Source organism: Onychomys torridus, chromosome 6, assembly GCF_903995425.1.
Source record: "Onychomys torridus chromosome 6, mOncTor1.1, whole genome shotgun sequence".
NCBI lineage: Eukaryota > Metazoa > Chordata > Mammalia > Rodentia > Cricetidae > Onychomys > Onychomys torridus.
The window spans coordinates 103,067,713-103,090,992 of NC_050448.1; the positions used below are offsets into that span (position 1 = coordinate 103,067,713).

General features: G+C 40.4%; 1 protein-coding gene across 2 annotated transcripts in view; it reads right to left on the bottom strand.

Moving 5' to 3' along the window:
- Positions 1-4,111: 4,111 nt before the first annotated feature.
- Positions 4,112-23,280, bottom strand: part of Alpk1 (alpha kinase 1) — a 123,240-nt gene continuing 104,071 nt past the window's right edge. Inside the window, exons 12-14 of one of the 2 annotated variants that reach the window (XM_036189410.1) lie at positions 16,179-16,341; positions 6,296-6,482; positions 4,112-4,680 (exon numbers count right to left, since the gene is read on the bottom strand). In XM_036189410.1, the coding sequence (XP_036045303.1) occupies positions 4,481-4,680; positions 6,296-6,482; positions 16,179-16,341 (550 nt within the window). In that variant the 3' untranslated portion in view covers positions 4,112-4,480. Of the gene's footprint in view, positions 4,681-6,295; positions 6,483-16,178; positions 16,342-16,620; positions 16,665-23,280 lie in introns of those variants that run through there. The other variant, XM_036189411.1, reaches the window with a different exon arrangement.

The following is a 23,280-nucleotide window of genomic DNA, read 5'->3' on the forward strand; positions in this document are numbered from 1 at the left end:
GGGGGGCTTATGGTTCCAGAGGGACGAGTCCACCATGGCAGAAAGACATGGTAACAGGCCGCAGGCATGGAGGCCGGAAAAGAAGCTGAGATCTCTTTGCAGAGCAAAGAGAGTAAACTGGAAATGGCATGAGTCTTTAAAACTTCAATGCAGGGGTTGGGGATTTAGCTCAGTGGTAGAGCACTTGCCTTGCAAGTGCAAGGCCCAGGGTTTGGTCCTCAGCTCTGAAAAAAAAAACAAAAAAAAAACCTTAAATGCCCACCTCCAATGACATACTTCTGCTAACCAAGCCACACCTTCTAACCCTCCCCAAAGTGTTCCACCAACAGGGGACCGAGTGCTCAAGTACTCAAGACTATGGGGGGACATTCCACATCCAAACTATTAAAGGACCACAAAATGTTGGAGATGCCAAAGCTGTGAGGTCTCTGCCAAGGAGAGCAGCTAACAGGAAGTGGAATCAGCCCGAGAGAGAGAGAGAGAGAGAGAGAGAGAGAGAGAGAGAGAGAGAGAGAGAGAGAGAGAAATGTACGAAGTCAGCAAAGCTGAAGGGGCAGAGCCACCCAATCCTCATAAAATGAAAACCCCAGACTCAAGATCTGGAGCTATTGGATTTGGTATTTTCCCTGATTGGTTTCTATCTTGCTTTGGTCCAGTATTTCTTCTTCAATATTATGCCCCAATTCCCCACTTTGTGAGTGGTAATGTATATCCTGTGCCATTCTAGGTTAGAAGTATGTGATCTGCTTTTTGATTTTCACAGGGGGTTACAGTGAAGAGTCTTTAGTCTTAGAAGCAACTTTGCACTTTGAAACAGTACAGAGACTGTGCAAAACCATGAGGAAAATTTGAAGCTTGATGAAACGCATTTGTATTACATGACCAGGAGCCTAACAGGCCAGTGGGTAGAATGTAGTGGTGTAAACAAGAATATCCCTAGAGTCTTGGGTATTTAAAGATGTGGTTCCCAGGTGATGGTGCTGTTTGAGGAGAGGAAGGTAGTGCAACTGTATTGGAGGAAGTCCATCACTGGAGGTTGGTTTAGGGATTAAAAGCCTCATGTCATTTCCAGTGCACCTTACACTTTCTTTGGTTCAACCCTGGGGTTCTAAATGTGAGTGCTCAGTTTTCTTTTCTTTTCTTTCTTTTTTTTTGTTTTTTTTTTTTTTCCTGAGACAGGGTTTCCCTGTGTAGCTTTGCGCCTTTCCTGGAACTCACTTGATTGCTCAGGCTGGCCTTGAACTCACAGAGATCAGCCTGGCGAGTGCTGGGATTACAGGCGTGCGCCACCACCACCCGGCTCTTTTCTTTTCTTTTCTTTTCTTTTCTTTTCTTTTCTTTTCTTTTCTTTTCTTTTCTTTTCTTCTCCTCTTCTTCTTGTCCTTGTTTTTTGTTTTGTTTTGTTTTTCAAGATAGGGTTTCTCTGCATAGCTCTGGCCATCATGGAACTCACTCTGTAAAGCAGGCTGGCCTTGAACTCAGAGATCTGTCTCTGCCTCTTGCATGCTAGGAATAAAGACATGTGCTACCACCATCTAGTGACAGCAAGTGCTCAGTTTCAGTTCCTGCCACCATGCTTGCTGCTTGCTGTCAGGCCTCTGCTCCACCGTCATAGACTCTTACCCCTCTGCAACCATGAGCACAAATAAACTCTTGTATAAGTTGCCTTAGTTGCGGCGTTTTAACAGCAACAAAAAAGTAACATTTGTTTTTCCTGGTATGGTTTTAATAAAGCGGTGTGCCCATACATTCTCAGTTCACCCCAGTAAATTTATAGGTGGCACCCCATCTAATCAAGGAATGCCACTTATTAGTCTGTGTTGTTTGGATAGGTGGTGTTTACTTCTCCACTCAGGGACCTGGTTATCCTCTACCCTGACCTGGAATCAAAAGTTGCTTATAAGACAGAATCTCCCTGGGCAAGTCTGGAAAAAAAAAAACAAAAAAACAAAAAGCAAAACAACAACAACAACAAAAAAACACTATTTGAAATACAGAATAAGTCAGAATTGGACATAGCTTGATCTCAACAAACATCCACACTGGGCCCAGACAAGGGAGGAATGGGAAGTAAAGTCACAGTGGATTGGGGGATAGGACTGGTCCAGATCAGCACGGCTCTTGGCTATGTGCCCTGAGCAGAGACTCCACCTGCTTCCTTACTATGAGTCCCTGGATTGGTGATTGAGGGATGTCTGGAGCCCATCAGCAGCTGATGGCCCTGATGGCCTGGAGGCTTTGGAGACCAGGGAAGAAAGTTGTTGTGGAATAATCCTTTTGTACACTGTGAAGATTTGTCACTTGGATTGGTTTAATAAAAAGCTGACTGGCCAGTAGCTGGCTGGAAATATAGATGGGACAACCAGACACAGAGGAGGCTGGGAAGAAGGAGGGCAGAGTCAGACAGAGGGTCACTAGCCAGCCAGAGAGTAAGCAAGACATGCCAGAGAGGTAAATCCCACAAGCCTTGGGGTAACACATCCATTAACAGAAATGAGTTAATTAAGTTGTGAGAGCTAGTTAGTAAAAAGCCTGAGCTATCAGCCAAGCATTTGCAATTAATATTAAGTCTCTGTGTTGGTTACTTGGGAACTGATGAGTGGGAAAGAAAAGTATGCCTACAGAAATTAGCACATTTTATTCCAGAAGGAGCTGTTGGAGTGGAGCTTTTTAACAAGGCCTCAGTCTCACAGGTAGGGGCAAAGTAGATTTCCTTGCCTTATATAGATGAATTGTTAAATGGTCTTACTAATAAAAAAAAAACCCAGAGCCAGATATTGGGGGTTAAAACCTGAAAGATCAGAAAAGCAGAAAGAAGCCAGCCATGTTCTCACCACTTGGAGATTTGGCAGAGGATCCAATCAATAGTATCTGTTCTTTCTCAGTGGCTGTCCATTTCCCTTTCTCTGCCTGTCACTCTCACTTCCTCAGCATTTTTGGCTGTCACATCCCTCCAGTCTGTCACTTTTGCTTTCTCTGTTTGGTCTTCTTCCTAGGATGTACAATTCTTTGTCCATCCCTCTACACAAATTCCATGGTACTCCTCGATGACCCCTCACCCCAGACATCCATATAACACTGTATGTGATGGTTGATATTGATGGCCAGTTTGACAAGATCTAGGATCATCTAGGAGATAAACCTCTAAGCATGTCCATAAGGGATGGTCCAGATTATGTTAACCAAAGTGGGAAGACATCCTAAATGTGGGTGGTGCCATTGAGGCATTTTCAGCCCTCCCTTTGTACAAATCTTTTAGCAGGAAATAAAACTACTAATCATGTGTGCAGAAGATCTATGGGGCAAAGAGTGGGCTGTGGTGATCATGTGGTATGTTTCCATTTCTCTATCACATCTTTCATAGATAGAACTGCAAAGAAACCCAGAACACAGAGTTATCTTGTATCACACACAAACATATAATAAAGATTGGTGAATTCATCTCAATGAAGCAATTCTCTTTGTGTTGTTGTTTGTTTTTGCTCTTTTTGGGGGCTTGCCACCCAGCTCCCAAATGAATCACACATGGAGGCTTATTCTTAACTATAAATGCTTGGCCTTAGCTTCGCTTGTTGCCAGCCAGCTTTCCTTAACTTAAATTATCCCATTTGTCTTTTGCCTCTGAGCCTTTTATCTTTCTCTATTTCTGTATACCTTTTCTTTCTTACTCTGTGTCTGGCTATGTAGCTGTGTAGCTGGCCCCTGGTGTTCTCCTTCTCTGGCTACTTCTTCCTCCTTCCCTCACAGATTTCTCCTTCTATATATCCTCCCTGCCTGCCAACGCCTCCTGTTCCTTTCTCCTGCATCACTATAGGCCATTCAGTTCTTTATTAGACCATCAGATGCTTTAGACAGGCACAGTAACACAGAGTTAAACAAAGGCAACACAAACAAAAGTAACACATTTTAAAATAATATTCTACAACATGTATGGATAACAGTTTTATGAACAGTCAAATGTTAAAAGAAAAATAGAAATTGGAATCTTATCAGAAGACTCTGGGCTTTTTAAATATACAAGGAACTCTCAAGTTAGGAAAAGAGCAATATTGTCAGTTATAATAGACAATGACCAAAAACCTCCAAACAAACAAACAACTAAACCCACAAAAAAAAAACCCAAAACAAAAACAAAACAAAAAACCCAAATCACAATGGCTTAAATGACAGAAGTTTTCAGCTGAGCGTTGTATCCCTTATGTTGTCGTCACCATACAACTCAGGACCTCCAATATCACATACAACTGTAAGACCTAGACAGCCCCCTGGCATGTTCCTGTGTCAGAGGGAACAGGTCTGTAGGATTTTGTCCTGGAAAGCAAGTGTGGGCCTGGAATTGACACTTTTCAATTTCCCTGGTAAGTCAACAGCTGGAATCATCCAGTGGCTGAAAGGATCAATATATGCCATGCTGTGTGTCCTGAAGTAGGCAGATCTGATGCTGGGCTCCTGAAGTCCTGTCAAGCTGCCAACCTACAGCCTACATATTGCTTGGTTTCTCTAGTGAAGGTCTGGTCAGAGAGAGACGACGGCATATTTCATTACAGCTTGCATGCTGGTTATTAAAGAAGTAAAATATCCCCCGCTTCCCAAAATTTGTAGTGACGTCTTTCTGATCAACTGAGTGAATTTGAGGGTCTGTAAGATAGATGAGGCCTTTTCCATTGCCAGTCACCCAACCTAAAAGAGAATGAATACATCTGAGCACCACATACCCTAGAAATGTACACACATGCAAGTTTACACACATGTGCACACACACATGCATGCTTAAAGAGATACATTTAAAACTTGATCATCCTGTGGTTTATATTTATTAAGTTTCTGCCAAGGAATTTGAGATGAATATCCCAATTATTAATTTAAGGAGGAGAACTGAATACTATATTGTTACATGTGTCAAGTATGACATACTGAGATAATGAATATTCACAGAATTGTAGAGCATAAAGTTCATTCAGAATAATTATTAAAATCTCAATGTTGAGCATTTCTCTCTTGATTTAGAAGCTTCTTTATGCCTTATTCACTTATAGGTAAATACTGCTTACCCTACACTTGTTTATCAAGCACAGACACTGTACAGAAAAGTTTTAGACACTAAGTCCATAGTAGTGAACAAGATAAGGAAAAATGTTTGTACCAATTGAGCAAACATTTTCATGAAGGCAGACAGATCAGTAAACTATGAATATGTAAAACATTCAGTGTGACAGCTATAAATGTTATGAAGGAAGAACAGTGGATTAAAGAGTTCTTGTTAGAATATTCACTGACATGAATTATGGTGAACACAGTAACCAACAAACTGAAATATCAATATTAATGTGGATTTAAAGAAAAGTCAGTTTTAAGTACACACATCTTTCTGTTTTAAAATGATTGCAATTATGAAATTCAATTATCAGCTTTCACTATGGATAAAGGGCTAGAGAAAAGAAAAAGTGGAGATGATTTTAAATTCAATTAATTGATTATTATTAATTTGCCTGTGGAGGTGTGGTGGTTTGAATTAAAATGTCCCCTATACACCCATAGGGAATGGCACTATTAGGAAGTGTTGCCTTGTTGGAGTAGTGTGGCCTTATTGGAGGAAGTGTGTCACTTTGGGGGTGGGCTTTGAGGTCTCATATATGCTCAAGCCATGCCCAGTGTGACAATTCATTTCCTCTTGCCTGTAGATCAAGATATAGAACTCTCAGCTACCTCTCCAGCACCATGTCTGCCTGCACACCACCATGAAGATAATGAACTAAATCTCTGAAACTGTAAGCCACCACAATTAAATGTTTTCTTTTATAAGATTTACCATGGTCATAGTGTCTATTCACAGTAAGAGAAAATCCAACTAAGACAGGAGGCCAGAAGGAAGTGTCAGATAAGCTGGAACTAGAATCACAGACAGTTGTGAGCAGCTAGCCTTGTGGGTACTTGGATTGAGCCCAGGCCCTCTATAAGAACAGCAAGGGCTCTTAACCACTGAGCCATCCTCAGTCCATTGAAAAGAGTCGAGAGGATTCTAAAGTGAAAGGCAGTAATAAGAAGCTGATTTTATTCACATCCACTCAAGTGAATAGAAGCTCCTAGGGACCACTCTGTGACTGAGCCCAAGAGACCACAGCATGGATAATGAGATGCTTAAGTCACTCAAGAATCATTTCCTACATGCAGTAAAATCAATTAACCTTAATTCCAAATTGTACCCTGCACACAGAATGGTCTATGAAATATGATTAATGATTAGGGAAATCAGTTGCAATATTCAGAATAAAAAGTAAACACCTTCTTTACATACCTTGTAAATCAACCACAACATCTCTGTGCTTAGAAAACTCATAAGAAAAGTGGCCATAAGCCAAGCCATATTCTGTTGCTTTGTACTCAGTTTTGACTACTTTAGTGTTATTTGATAACTTGACAAATTCTCCCAGTATGTAAGGTTCCACACTGATGCATCCCTTTATAGTCTTGTCTTCCAAAATCTGAAACATAAAGATGAGAGACAGTATACACAATGGTGAAGTGTAGTGGATAGCCATCCCAGCATTGGCCTGGAAGTTCCAACCCCCACTGAGGCTTCAGTAATGGTCATGCCCACAAGGTGGGGCGGAGGAGGAAGCGGAAGACCAAGGATCGGGAAGAGCTCTCTCTCTTGGTTCCTGGACTCTGGACGCTGGAGGTAGACCGAGCAGAGTTCTCCAGAGAACACCGCCCAACTGCGCTATACCCTTGCCAGACCCTGTAACCTACCCCTTCATTAGTAAGTTACTCCAGAAAATAAACCTCCCTTTTAACTACGTGGAGTGGCCTTAATAATTTCACCAATATCTGGCGCTCACGTGGGGCAAATTCCAAAAGCCTAGGCGGCTCCCTTCCTCAGCCTCCTCCCCGGCTGGCGGGTACCTAAACCCACCTGCAAAGTTCCATTTAACCAGGGGACACCTACATGGTTCCATTCCCGAAAAAGGGAGCAGCTAGTCCAGTCTCAGTTCCCTAGCTTATCCCCCAGACCAGCGAAAACCGCTGTGAGTGAGATCTTCCCACTCCTCTGAGTGCCGTTTCCCCGCCATCTTGGCTCCTGCCTTCAGCTGCCACCAGCCAAGGTCGCCAGCAGGCCCTGCTTTGGAGCTATACCAACGCCTCCTGCTGGCTGAAAAGTGCTACGGCACCCCTGAAAACCACGGAAAGGTAAGCTTCTTTCAAGTAAAAGTACTTGATAATTTTACACCTTAAAACTGACTAACAAATTTTGAGTAATTCTTGTAATATGGCTGACAACATTACCTCACAAGAATTTAATAACCTTTTTGCCTGTATGATGAATGACATTTTCCTGAAAATATACGACCTCCCTAAGACATATCTGGCCTGTACCATTTTGACATTCATTATAATAATTCACACAGTGTTCAAACACTGGTTTCATAATAAGAACAAAGATGAGTCATTATTGGGACTGATACAGGCTTTAAAAGATAGCAATGAAGGCTTACAGAAAAAGATTCTGTCTATGGAATCTGCTGACCAGGACTTACATAAAAAGATTCTCTTTCTGGAATCTGCTAACCAGGAATTACAGGTTTTAAAAGATAGCAATGAAGGCTTACAGAAAAAGATTCTCTTTCTGGAATCTGCTAACCAGGATTTACAGGCTTTAAAAGTTAGCAATGAAGGCTTACAGAAAAAGATTCTTTCTCTGGAATCTGCTGGCCAGGACTTACATAAAAAGATTCTCTCTCTGGAATCTGCTAACCAGAATTTACAAAACAAGCTTGTACCCAAAATTGCTTTTATTGATAATAAATATGAGTATTTAATGGATAGAACACTAACTCTCCAGAGTGAAGTTGTAGCTACTCAGACAATATATAAGGAAGAAAAATTATCATTACTTGATAAGATAAGGTCCATGGAATCATGTGTTTCAGAAGAACATAAAAACTTCCATGATTCCATGAAAAATCTGGAATCCCTTACAAGAGAGGAGGTTTACTCCCTGGAACAGACCCTAGGTACTCGTTTACAAGCCCTGGAGGAAACTCTAAATAAACATGACAAGGGACCTAATAAGCAGAAGGGCAAGACCATACAGGTTGTAACATCTCCAAATGGCTCTCATACAATGGCTTATCCTGTTATCATCCATGAGAAGCCAGCAGATGACACACACCCTGAGCCATATACGCCATATACATTACAACCAATTTCAACAAGGGACTTTAAAAATATAAAGGAAGCAGTAGTTACATATGGGATACACTCCACATACATAAAACAGATGTTAAATTCGTGGTCTACCTCACATAGAATCATTCCAGATGACTGGCATCAGTTAATTTCAGCTGTTCTAGAATATAGCCAGCAGTTACAGTGGAAAAGCTGGTTGAGAGAAGAGGCAAGAAATTTAGAACAACAAGGTAAACTCAGAGGTTTTTGAGATCTCCCAAGATCAAATACTTGGTGAGGGATGTTTTGCTGACAGGAATGTACAAGCCATTTATGATGAGCATACAATATCCCTATGCCGTACAGCAGCTCTAAATGCTTGGGAAAAAATTCCAGAACCTGGAAAAGCAACTGAAGTATACACAAAGATATTTCAGGGACCACATGAACCCTTCACTGATTTTTTACAAAGGCTGAACACAGCTATAACAAAAGCTGTATCAGATAAAGAATTAAGAAAAGTATTAACTGAGTCCTTGGCATTCGACAATGCTAATGCAGAATGCAAAAGAATACTTACACCATTAAAGATCAGATCAGCTCCTTTGGAAGAATGGATTCAGTATACTAATAGTGTTGAATCTCTTAACTACAGTAATGAGGCTTGGATAGGAGAGACAAATCCCAGAGGTGTAAGAAGGCCCCGTGGTACCAAATGTTTTAAATGTGGTACACCAGGTCATATAAGTAAAAACTGTACATGGGGTAATCCTAGAAGTAATACTCCTTCTAGGAATAGCCTAAACAGAAGACCCCAACCACCTCCTGGATTATGTAGAAGATGTGGCAAAGGCCGACATTGGACCAGTGAGTGCAGATCAAAAATAGATATACGAGGCAACCCTTTATTAGCAGGAAATGCCTCAGGGGGCCTCTTGCAGGCCCCCAAATCAAATGTGGTAAGAACATTCCCAGCCACTGTGGAAGACATTCCTCTCCAGGACAACTGAATAAACCAATGTCTAATGTAAAAACTGATACTGCAATGGATGATAAAACAGCTCTGATAGATGAATCACAGTTTACAAAGAACACAATAAAACAAATATTTTGGCAGACTTCCATAAATGAACAAAGGCCAAAGCTTAGAATTCGAATTAATGGCTTGGTTCTGGAGGGCCTGGTAGACACAGGTGCGGATGTGACTGTAATTACACCAAAATCATGGCATCCAAATTGGCCTCTTCAAGAGGTAGATGTCCAACTTTTAGAAATTGGCACCCTATCTCAGATAAAGCAGAGTTCGAGATGGGTTGAATGCATAGGGCCAGAAGGACAGAGAGGAAGGCTGAAGCCATATGTAGCAAATGTAGCAGTAAATCTATGGGGCCGAGATCTGTTACAACAGTGGAATACCCAGATTAAAATTCCTACACTCTCAGAAAAGGAATACAGGCCAATGCATGTTTCTAGGAATAATATCATAACATGCTATAAAAAACAGTCACCAACCATTCAGGCTGTACACAAACAGAGCACAACTGCTGTTGAACTCTCAGAAGTACCAACTGCCTTACCTTTAAAATGGCTAACTAATAAACCTGTCTGGGTTGGACAGTGGCCTTTGACAAAAAAGAAGCTAAAAGCTTTAGAACAGCTGGTTCAAGAGCAGTTAAATGCTCAACACATTGAAGAATCTACCAGCCCTTGGAATTCTCCTGTATTTGTTATTAAAAAAAAGTCTGGTAATTGGAGAATGCTGACAGATCTGAGAGCTATTAATAAAGTAATTCAGCCAATGGGTTTCCTACAGACTGGGATGCCCTTGCCCTCTCTGCTACCCAAAGAATGGCCTATAATAGTTATTGACTTAAAAGACTGTTTCTTTACCATACCCTTACAAGAAAATGATAGAGAAAAATTTGCCTTCACAGTTCCTAATTATAACAATTCTCAGCCAGTCAAGAGATATCAATGGAATGTCCTCCCACAGGGAATGTTAAACAGCCCTACCTTATGCCAATACTTTGTGCAAAAACCATTGGAGTTAATTCGTGTAAAGTTTCCACAATCCATAATTTATCACTATATGGATGATATCCTATTAGCTGATCAAAGGTTAGACACATTAGAAAGCATGTTTGAAGAAGTAAAAAAAGTTTTGCCTCGCTGGGGACTGCAAATTGCTCCTGAAAAAATACAAAGAGGAGATTCTATTAATTACTTAGGATATAAGATAGAGTTACAAAAAATTAGACCCCAAAATGTACAACTGAGGAGAGATCGATTAAAGACTCTTAATGATTTTCAAAAGTTGTTAGGAAGCATTTCCAACTTATTGGGTATCATGGGAATACCCAAAGATGGACTACAAAATTTGGCTAATACTCTAGAAGGGGACAAAGAATTAAATAGTCCAAGAGAATTATCAGCCGAAGCTGAGAAGGAATTGGCTCTAGTAGAAAAGACAATTCGAGAAGCACATGTGGATCGTGTGGATCCAGAACTTAAATGTATTCTTGTCATATTCCCCTCCAGACATTCCCCCACAGGTATTTTGATGCAGAGGGACGATATTATATTGGAATGGATATTCCTACCACGTAAACCAAATAAGAAATTAAAGACTTATATAGAAAAGATCTCTGATTTGATTCGAAAAGGTAAATTAAGACTTCGTCAGTTGACAGGAATGGACCCAGCAGAAATTGTAGTACCTTTAACTAATGAGGAAATTTCGTCACTATGGAAAGATAATGAATACTGGCAGAGAGCCTGCAGTAACTTTTTGGGAGAGATTAACAACCATTATCCCAAAAGCAAGAGAATAGAATTCATAAAGAAGACTGAATGGGTCCTTCCTCACATTGTACGACACAAGCCAATTTCTGGAGTCCTCACATTCTATACAGATGCAAATAAATCAGGGAAAGCAGGATACAAATCAGGAGACTTAAGTAAAGTGGTACAAAGTCCATACAGCTCTGTACAAAAGGCAGAACTGTATGCCGTTCTTATGGTACTGATGGACTTCACAGAACCCCTCAATATAGTCACTGACTCTCAATATACAGAGAGGGTTGTTTTACACATTGAAACTGCTGAATTTATTCCTGATAATACAGAATTAACTTCATTATTCATACAATTGCAGGAAATCATCAGAAAAAGGGAACATCCTATATATATAACACATATCAGATCCCATACAGGTCTGCCAGGACCTCTAGCACAAGGTAATGATGAGATTGATCAGTTACTAATATGTAATGTGCTAGAAGCCTCAGAATTTCATAAGAAACACCATGTAAATGGCAAAGGTTTGAAGAAGGATTTCTCCATTACTTGGCAACAAGCTAAGGATATTGTGAAAAAAATGTCCTACTTGTTCCTTCTATAACCAAACTCCATTACCTGCAGGAAGCAATCCAAAGGGTATACAAAGAAATGAAATTTGGCAGATGGATGTGTCTCATTTTGCAGAATTTGGAAGATTAAAGTATGTACACCATACCATTGACACCTATTCAGGATTTCAGTGGGCAACTCCTATGAGTTCTGAAAAGGCTGATTCTGTGATTGCACACCTATTAGAAGTTATGGCCATCATGGGAATCCCTGTACAAATTAAGACAGACAATGCCCCAGCATATGTCTCCAATAAAATGAGACAGTTCTTTGCTTATTACAATATAAAGCATGTTACAGGTATACCACACAATCCCACAGGCCAAGCAGTCATAGAAAGATCCAATCGAACTTTAAAGGATATGCTAAATAAACAGCAACAGGTAACAATGACTCCTAGAAATAGATTGCATAGTGCTTTATTAACCTTGAATTTTCTCAATGCTGATGAGAAAGGAACAACAGCTGCGGAGAGACATTGGACGACAGACAAAACTCCTGAGCTAAACCAACCGGTTTATTTCAAAGATGTGTTGACCTCAGAATGGAAACCTGGATATGTCCTACGTTGGGGAAGGGGTTTTGCTTTTGTTTCCGCAGGAGAAGAAAAGCTATGGATACCAACAAAATTAATAAAAATTCAATTTGAACAGGAGAAACCCCTTGATGAGGAGAAGTAAAAGATCATCCACCAATGTGACATCTCTTCAGGTTGTAAGAAAAATTTAACAATCAAAGGTTGGGGTAGGGTTCTGTTTTTGTCTTTCCAGGATAATGGAAATACCCATCTTCCAGAAATCATAAGCCCTTGGATATCCGGATGTTTACAGCAGAAAGAAAGAATCTATTGGTACCAATCTACACAGGGTAAGATATCACTGTCTAACATCTATATCTCTATCAATCTAGAATAGTTGTGGTTCCAATTTAATTATAAACCAAGCTGGCTTTGGAGATGGAACTGGCTCACTCCTTCTCTAAACCCAAGCATATTGATAAAAGAAAAGGTTGAGAGATTCTTCAGTCCCATATCAGAAGAGCCCTCTGGTGTGAGACAGAAGGAAACCAATTATAAGGGACCATTATCTTCAAGATTCTAATTCTCTCCATGCTTACTCTTGATTTCTTGGAATCCTTTCTTACATGTCATGACATCTTTAAATCCAAACCTTCCATTCTGATAAAAAAATAAGTTTTTTCCAATAGCAATCTCTGAAGTCTCCAGAAGGAAGATGGGGCCCCAACAACAACAACTCTACCCAATCCAGAATGATGCCATGGTAATCATCATCATACTACACTTTTTGCCAAATTTTCAGATAATCTTACCCGTTACTCTGAGAGTTGCTGCAGAATCTACAGTTAGTCTAACTGAGATTTAACTATCTGAGCTTTCTCACAATACCCAACAGAGATACCATCGCTCCTTAAACAGCAGGAAGCAATTCTAAGAAAACGACGCCCCTTCTCGCTAAGGTTTCATATTTCTCAGGGTTATGGATAATGGTTCTAGGGTTGGGGGTGGAAGAAACTGTTAAACTCAGTACTCTCCTTAAGGAAAGAAAATATGTCTCAAAAAAAAAGGGGAAAAGAAGAAATGGAATGGATAGGTATAAGATATTATGGTAGACAGTAAACAAATTTAGTAATATACCAGCCTTTGCACTGTTAGGAATTCTTATATGTTGATACAAATATAAACTTTTTACATTCCTATTTAAGATAATTTGTATATTGATACAAATACAGAACTATGTTTGTTATATTGTACACATATTTTTACTCTTATGTGAAATATTTGTATATTGATACAAATGTGAATTTATATCTGTCATACTGTATGTATGTTCTACTTCTGTTTAAGATATTCTGTATACTGATATATATTTAGGATTATTATCATATTGCATACTGCACTATACATTCCTACCTCTGTTAAAGATATTTTGTGTATTGTCACAATTTAAAGTCATTGTCCTTTTACTGTGCATTTGCTTACAGACTGTTTGCCTTATTTATAGGAAGCTTAGTCCTTAGGTTGTTTAGGTAGATAAGACTTACATAGTTGTTGTCACCTATGCTTGTCATCTCTATAATTATGTTAGTTAGGTTATCCAGATTTATAAATACATAGGTCAGATGGACAGGTAATCTTCAAACACTTCATGGACCTAGAGAACATGGCATTTAAATAACTTAGAATTCTGTTGACGTGAGACATAATTGCTCCTGGCAGCACCAATTTGTTCCCGAGAGAATGTTGGGCTTCTAAGACATTTCCATTTGGGAGTTTGTCTTCTTGGCACAAAATGGCCTACTGGGCAAAGAACTGCCCTTGCCTCAACTGCTGACAGTACAAATGCTGTCCTTTCTGGACAAGCGGGACACAAGGAAAGCGACCACTATACTTTGCCAAGACAGGGTAAGATGGTCTTTCAGAATTCCTGCTTCTGAAAATGGTCTGTCAGATACTCTAGGCCTGTAGCCAATTTGAATGCACCAACGATGCTGAGAAACATTAGGTGACTGTCCAGGCTGCTAGCTGTCTCTGTCTACTCTTGCAAGACTCCCGAAAGTTGCTTGTGTCCTTCTCCCATTTCTCAGGTATTATTATATTCCTTCTCAGGTCTTTGATGAGGTTGGAGATTAGCAGTTATAGTTACAACTTAGTATATATACATATATAATATCTTAGATAGGATATAGTAAGTATTAGACTCAGATTCTTTAGGATAGGACACCTTTTGGAATGATCTTTGTAACACGCCACCTACCCATGCCCTAGACTTCCCTGGATTTTACTATGTGTTTTTTGCTTGATTTTGTTTGTACTTATTGTAATTCCAACTTATCTAGGTCATTATCCCTCATTACTCCTGGACAATATTTGATAACCATCTCTTTGTATATAGTCTTGTATTAGGTTAGAACTTTCTTATTTAGACAAAAGGGGGAGATGTAGTGGATAGCCATCCCAGCATTGGCCTGGAAGTTCCAACCCCCACTGAGGCTAATGGTCACGCCCACAAGGCGGGGCAGAGGAGGAAGCGGAAGACCAAGGATCGGGAAGAGCTCTCTCTCTTGGTTCCTGGACTCTGGACGCTGGAGGTAGACCGAGCAGAGTTCTCCAGAGAACACCGCTGGACTGCGCTATAACCTTGCCAGACCCTGTAACCTACCCCTTCATTTGTAAGTTACCCCACAAAATAAACCTCCCTTTTAACTACGTGGAGTGGCCTTAATAATTTCACCAATAGTGAAGGCCACAGTCTCTGCAGTAGGGTAGATCTCAGTTTGGACTGAGTCTTTGCTGTGTAGACTTATTACTCTAGATTTCAATTTCCTCAGAGATAAGTCTAAGAGTAATAATAATAACTCTTTAGTTTTGTTAATAGGATTAAATGATAAAAAATAAAGTACCTAGCATTACCTGTAGCATAAAATAGAATCTAAAGTGATTATTCTTCATAGACTAAATTTCTCACTTAAAAGAGTATATACCACAGGTGCTGGACAGATGGCTCAATGGTTAAGAGCACTGGCTGCTTTTCTAGAGGACCTGAGTTCATTTCCCAGCATCCATACATTGGCTCATTTCTATAAATCCAGTTCCTGGTTTCAATGGCCTCTTATGGCCTCCATAGGCATAAAGCATACAATGGTGCACAGACAATGCAGACAAAATATTCATACACATAAAAGAAATCAGGGCACTATGACTTCACCTCAGGCTGGCTTGCAAGAGTGTATGAGTGGATCATGCCTTGGCACTAGAGGCTACTATCTCATGCATTGCCATATGATGAGAGTGACTTACAGGTTAGTATCAATGCCTGTTAAGATGCTTGAATACTTTCTGACATGAAGACACAAATCAGATGATATTTGTATTATAAACACTAAAAAAAATGAGTCAAGGTTTCTCTGGCCAATGAAAAAAATCATTATAAACATGAACACAGGAAGGAGCCAATCTATCTAGAGAAACAGGGTACTCTTAATCCAAAAAGGATAAAGTAGTAGGAAGATTTGCCTTCATCTTTCTAAAGTAATGTTTAGCAAATAAAGAATGGTTTCAATGTCCAGACTAGAGGAAGGCAGATTAGGACAAATCTAAGAACTACCTAAAAATTATTTGAAAGTGAAGTACTTATGTTTTTTTTTCCTTACTAAATGTGTTTAAGCTACATCTCAGTATCACTTAGTTGCAAGGATTTGGAGAAAGAAATACAAAACAAAGGGTTATGTATCATGCTGAAGGAATAATTTGTACAAAATACAACCTTGAGGGTTCCTTTGAGGAGAGACAACACAAAGAGAAAAGTCTAGTAAGTATGCTAACTTAACCAGATGTTAGGAGCAACTGTTACTCTAATGTCCCCCATTGGACTGTCTAGTCCAAATGAATGTGTTGGAGGGGGACAGAGGGTCATTTCCCCCTTTTTAACAGGATGAAGTTGATAAAGCAGAAGAAGGAGCCAAGGAACTGGGTGTGTAAGATCTTATTACAACCATGCTAGAAGTAGACTTGTAATAGAAATATAACCTAATGTATTTTTGTAGACTTATGCAATCAGCCAAACTCATACTTTTTAAAGCCTTACCAGCAGCACTGTAGATGGGATGTAGAATATCTGCGTTGGGATCTTTTGTTCGTAGAGTCTCTTGTTAAATTCCATCACGTAATGTTGAGCTGTCATCTGCCGCTCCACGTCAGTGAAGTGGTGCCGGAGCCCCTTCCACTCTTTGTATTCCTTCCCAACGTATCTATGGATGGACAGAACCCACAGAGCAACATGTGAAATGATCGCTGCTAGAGAGTAAGTGACAGGTGATAGGAGACATGCAATTTAAAAGGCATTTTCTGTTCCTTATCGAATCAGTATCGATTATCTTAACTTCCGATTTAAATAATTTTATAAAAGCCATTTCTACACCAGAGCACAACAGCCCATGCTAGCTGGTCTGAAATGATACGGGAATATGGAGGGAAACTGACCTCTCATTGTAGCAGTTCCTCACACCTCTGTGTAAACCAGGGTCAACACGGTGTGCTCTGGAGCCCGATACTCTGTCATCTGCAGTGTGGTCTTAAATATATCAATTAGTCAGTGTGAAGTCCTTCTCTATCCCTTCCTTGTGTGATTTCGTTCTTGTGAATACTGACTTTACCAACACCTACTATGAGCACACCAGTGTGCTATTTCTGAGGCTACTGAGAAAAGTGTGAGATTCAAGACATGTAACTTCCAAGGGCTCATAGTCAAATTAGACAGAGACTATACAAGGTAGTAAGTAATTAAATATGACAGTAATTATAGTACTGTATTCCACTGTAGTGATCTCTACTATCAGTTAGCATGAATTTATTGGTAATGTTTCATGTGCTTGGAGTGACCTACAAAAACCAGAGGCGTTGTCAGCATCATAGACCATAATGAGAGCAACCTCCCCACCTAGAAATCTCTGAATACAGTATGTAACTGAACTCAAGGAGGCTACAGCTCTGAAATTCAGACTCCTTAGGATGACAGGGGACCTGGCAGTGAAAAGCGCACACACAGGTGGAGTCTCTGCAGCATCAGAGAGTATCCCAATGAGAAAGTGTCCTGAGAGGGACACCCAAGGCTGAATGCAGGTCTGCAGAGGGTTTGAACCAATCCAGAGTTTCCTTTATTGACTGAGGCCAGAAGTGTGTACAAAAGGGCTGCCCCTGTGGGGTGCCAGCACAGAAGCATATCTGGAACATTCTTCCAGAAGTGTGGATTGTCCCTCTATGAATAGGGAGACACGTTTCTTCTCACTTTATGCTATTTTTCCTTAGCATGGGTTTGTTAGCATCAAACTCCTGTGGCCACTTCTATTTTAATATGCAAATGTCTTCATTGTTTCTTCCATTAGATACCTTCAAGTATGTGACTGCCATTGTTTATGATTTCTATTGTTGCTACTGGGAAGTCAGCTGTCTATCTAACTGACGTTTCTTTGTATGTAAATAGTTTTGCTTTGCTTTTTTGATTGACTGTAAGATTTAAGATCATTTCTTTGTTTTAGGAAGTCTGAAGTCTCTTCTTCCTTCCTTCCCTCCCTCCATTCCTCCTTCCCTTCCTTCCTTCTTTTTTTCCTTTCATAGCCTGTTTGAATCCAATATAATTTTTGTATTTGAAAACTGGTGTCTTTTGGCAATTCTGGAAAATAATGAGAAAATTTCTGCTCAAACACTGCTTCTGTTCTCTTTTCTCTGTTACATTCTTTCAATCAGACATGTCTTAAACCTCCTCGTTCTGTTCTCTATGTTGCTTATACTCAACAAATTTCTCATTTCAGAGCATCCTGTGATATCTTGGTGCATTAGCTTCCTGGGGTTGGCACAGTGAAGCACACAAAGGAATCAGATTCTGTCATAGTTCTGAAGCCCAGATGTCCCAGATCAAGAAGCAATAGGTTACTGTTTTCTCTGCAGGCACCAAGGAAAGATCTTCTCTGGACCTTGCTCCTGGTTTGTGGGATCTCCTTGACCTAATTTAGCACAACTATAATCTTCATATGCACTCTCACTGTGTATAGGCCTACCTCCAAATTTCTTTTTCTAAAGGACAACAGCTGTGGTGAATTGAATAAGAATGGCCCTCATAAGCTCAGATATTTAAATGCTTAATCGTCAGGGAATAGAACTGTTTGAAAGAATTAGAAGGATTAGGAGGTGTGGCCTTCTTGAAGGAAGTGTGTCACTGGGGATGGGCTTTGAGGTTTCTAAAGCCTGTGCTAGGCCCAGTCTCTCTGCCTGAGGATCAGGATGTAAAGCTCTCAGCTCCAGGACCATGCCTGCCTACATGCTGCTATGCTTCCTGCTATGATGATAATGGACTAATCCTCCTAAACTGTAAGCAAACCTTTAATACCAATACTCTTGAAATTGTTCCACACCATAGAAGCAGAAGGAATATTACCAAACTCCTTCTATAAGGCTACAATTACCCTGATTCCTAAACCAAACAAAGATGCAACAAAGAAAGAGAACTACAGACCAATCTCCCTCATGAACATTGATGCAAAAATACTCAATAAAATACTGGCAAACAGACTCCAAGAACACATCAAAACAATTATCCACCATGATCAAGTAGGCTTCATCCCAGGGATACAAGGGTGGTTCAACATACAAAAGTCTGTCAATGTAATACGCTATATAAACAAACTCAAAGAAAAAACCACATGATCATCTCACTAGACACAGAAAAGGCATTTGACAAAATCCAACACCCCTTCATGATAAAGGTCTTTGAGGGATCAGGAATACAGGGAACATACCTAAACATAATAAAGGCAATCTACAGCAAGCCAACAGCCAACATCAAATTAAATGGAGAGAAACTCAAAGCGATTCCACTAAAATCAGGAACAAGGCAAGGCTGTCCACTCTCCCCATACTTATTCAATATAGTACTTGAAGTTCTAGCCAGAGCAATAAGACAACATAAGGAGATTAAGGGGATACAAATTGGAAAGGAAGAAGTCAAGCTCTCCCTGTTTGCAGATGACATGATAGTATACACAAGTGACCCCAAAAATTCAACCAAGGAACTGATACAGCTTATAAACACCTTCAGCAACATAGCAGGATACAAGGTCAACTAAAAGAAAATCAGTAGCCTTTCTATATACAATAGACAAACAGGTTGAGAAGGAAATCAGAGATACATCACCCTTTACAATAGCCACAAATGATATAAAATACCTTGGGGTACTCTAACTAAGCAAGTGAAGGACCTATATGACAAGAACTTTAAGTCCCTTAAAAAAAGAAATTGAAGAAGATGTTAGAAAATGGAAAGATCTGCCATGATCATGGATAGGCAGGATTAACATAGTAAAAATGGCGATCTTACCAAAAGCAATCTACAGATTCAATGCAATCCCCATCAAACTACCAACACAATTCTTCACAGACCTAGAAAGAATAATACTCAACTTCATATGGAAAAACAAAAAACCTAGGATAGCCAAAAGAATCCAGTACAATAAAACAACCTCTGGAAGCATCACGATCCCCGACCTCAAGCTCTACTATAGAAGTACAGAAAAACAGCTTGGTACTGGCATAAAAACTGACATGTGAACCAATGGAATCAAAGACCCTGACATTAGTCTGCACACCTATGAACATATAATTTTTGACAAAGGAGCCAAAAATGTACAATGGAAAAAAGAAAGCATCTTCAACAAATGGTGCTGGCATAACTGGATGTCAGTGCGTAGAAGGCTGCAAATAGATCCATGTCTGTCTGTCACTGTGCACAAAACTTAAGTCCAAGTGGATCAAAGACCTCAACATAAATCCAGTTACTCTGAACCTGATAGAAGAGAAAGTAGGAAGTACTCTTGAACACATTGGCACAGGAGATCACTTTCTAAATATAACACCAGTAGCACAGACACTGAGAGAAACAACCAATCAATGGGACCTGTTGAAACTGAGAAGCTTTTGTAGAGCAAAGGACACAGTCAGCAAGACAAAGCAACAGCCTACAGAATGGGAAAAGGTCTTCACCAACCCCACATCTGACAGAGGGCTGATATCCAGAATATATAAAGAACTCCAGAAATTAGACCTCAAAATGCCCAACAGTCCAATTAAGAAATGGGCTATAGAACTGAACAGACAATTCCCAACAGAGGAAGCTCATATGGCTAAAAGACATTTAAGGAATTGCTCAACATCCCTAATTATCCAGGAAATGCAAATAAAAAAAATGAGATACCACCTTATACCTGTCAGAATGGCCAAGATCAAAAACACTGAAGACAGCTTATGCTGGAGAGGATGTGGAGCAATGGGAACTCTCCTCCACTGCTGGTGGGAATGCAAACTTGTACAGCCACTTTGGAAATCAATATGGCACTTCCTTAGAAAATTGGGAATCCATCTCCCCCAAGACCCAGCTATAGCACTCTTGGGCATATACCCAAGGAATGCTTAATCATACCACAATGGCATTTGCTCAGCTATATTCATAGCAGCATTGTTTGTAATAGCCAGAACCTGGAAACAACCTAGGTGCCCTTCAACTGAAGAATGGATAAAGAGAATATACATATACACAATGGAGTACTACTCAGCAGAGAAAAACAATGGCATCATGAGGTTTGCAGGCAAATGGATGGATCTAGAAAAAATCATCCTGAATGAGGTAACCCAGACTCAGAAAGACAAACATGGTATGTACTCACTCTTAGGAGGATACTAGATGTAAAACAGAGATGACTAGACTGCTACTCACAACTCCAGGGAGGCTACCTAGAAAACAGGACCCTAAGAAAGACACAAGGATCGCCCAATGACAGAGAAATGGATGAGATCTACATGAACAACCTGGATGTGAGTAGGGGTAATGAAGGGCAAGGTTTGAGGGAAAGAAAGCTTAGGGGAGCAGGAGATACCAGATGGATCAAGAACAGAAAGGGAGAACAAGGAATAGCAGACCACGATAAATGAAGACCACACGAGAATAGGAAGAAGCAAAGTGCTAGAGAGGTCCCCAGAGATCCACAATGATACCTCCACTGTAGACTACTGGCAATGGTCGAGAGAAAGCCTGAACTGACCTAGTCTGGAGGTTGGATGGCCAAACACCCTAAACTGTGGTGCTAGAACTCTCATCCAATAACCAATGGAAGTGGATGCAGAGATCCTCAGCCAGGCCCCAGATGGAGCTCCAAGAGTCCAACTGGTGAGAAAGGAGGGACTGTAAGAGCGTGAATTGTTGAGACCAAGATTGGAAAAAGCACATGGACAAATAGCCAAACTAATGGAAACACATGAACTATGAACCAAAAGCTGAGGAGCACCCAACTGGATCAGGCCCTCTGGATAAATGAGACAATTGAATAGCTTGAACTGTTTGGGAGGCACCCAGGCAGTGGGACCCAGACCTGTCCTTAGTGCATGAGCTGGCTGTTTGGAACCTGGGGCCTATGCAGGGATACTTTGCTCAGCCTGGAAAGAGGGGACTGGACCTGCCTATATTGAATCCACCAGGTTTAAATGAATCCCCAGGGGAGTCTTGGCCCTGGAGGAGATGGGAATGGGGGGGTGCTGGGGGGAAGGTGGGGTCTGGGGCGGGAGGGGGGAGGACAGGGGAACCCATGGCTGATATGTAAAATTAAATTAAATTAAAAAAAAAAAAGAAATACTTTGTTTTGTAAGTGTTGCCTTGGCTGTGGTGTCTCTTTACGCCAGTAGAACAGAGACCGAGATCTGACAGTAGTGGGGTATGGGTTCATCCTACTCCAGTATCACTTCATCTTAACTATAGCTGGAATGGCTCTTGTTTCCCCAGTATGAATACTGAATTTCCACCTATGAATTTGGGGTGATACAATTCAGCTCGTAGCACCTCATTCTACCACTTATATATGACTTGGGGAGAGTTCTTAATATCACTGTGGCTTAATTTCCATCTCTTAATGTCCATCAGGACAACAGTAACACCTGCCTCACAGGATTTCTGAAGATTGGCTGAATTAGCATAAGGCATTCAAATGGAGCCTGACACCTAATATTATTATAACATTCAACTGTTCAAAAACTGTTTGGAGTCACCCAATTTCTCTATCTTTCTCCTTGATTTTGTACATTATTATGGTGTATGAACAGGGTCAACTTTTAAAAGTTTGAGGTTATCCATTATTTATTTTGTATGGGTATTAAAAAATGCAAATGTTATGAAATTAGATCCTAAGCTTAATGAGGGTATCACTAATTTTTCAAGAGATGTTTTGTTAAGTTTTATTCAGGAACAAAGCCAAATGGAAATAGGACTGCCCAGACATTTGCATCCATGTAGGTTTTCAAAGATAACCTCTCTGCTGACAATGCAGCCCTTCCTGAGTCAGCTCTGTATATGGGGTCTCCAAACACACTTCCTCTTCATTCAGCTTCTGCCTGCAACTATATCCTCACTCCATCCCACTTTGGAATTCTATGGCCGTGACTAGAAGGCCCAGGGATCGTTTATATCACTCTGGGTATACTCCATCCTTGAGCTCAGAGGATTCCCTTCCCTTTCATGTTGACTCTCCGATTTACTGTAGGAAGCACAGCTTAGTATGAGCATTGGAGAAACCAGGACTGTCAATCATGCAGGCCTGTTTTCTTCAATGGAAGGAAATGAATGATGCCTAGTCACCTGGAATGCCAGAGTGAAAAGTGGTCCATCAACCTGGTGATTCTTTGCCATTTTATTAGGAGCCAGCCTCCACCTGAATTCTCCCAGTATTCTGAACATTGTTTAGACCCTAATCCTGCAGTGAACAGAACACATCCCTATAAGAGAGGCCCCATGGACTTTGCATCCTCCACCAATAGAATCTATCCTTTCGCTTATCTCAGATCCTTTCTCTATGACTTAGCAAGAGCTCTGTTTAGCAGCCAATAGAATTCATTCTTATTGTAAAGGTCACAGGTCACAAGTTCTAGTGTGTTTAGATATAAGAAAAGTAAACCATGGGATCAGTCTCTGGAAGGCTACAACCCAGTGTCTGCAAAGACAGCACTGTCTTGAATTTCATTCAATACCTCTCACGGATCATCCCCACCTCTGCAGGCCATGATGCTTGTGTGTGTGTGTGTGTGTGTGTGTGTGTGTGTGTGTGTGTGTGTGTGTGTATATGTGAGTGTGTGTGTTTGGGGGGTACCCAACTATC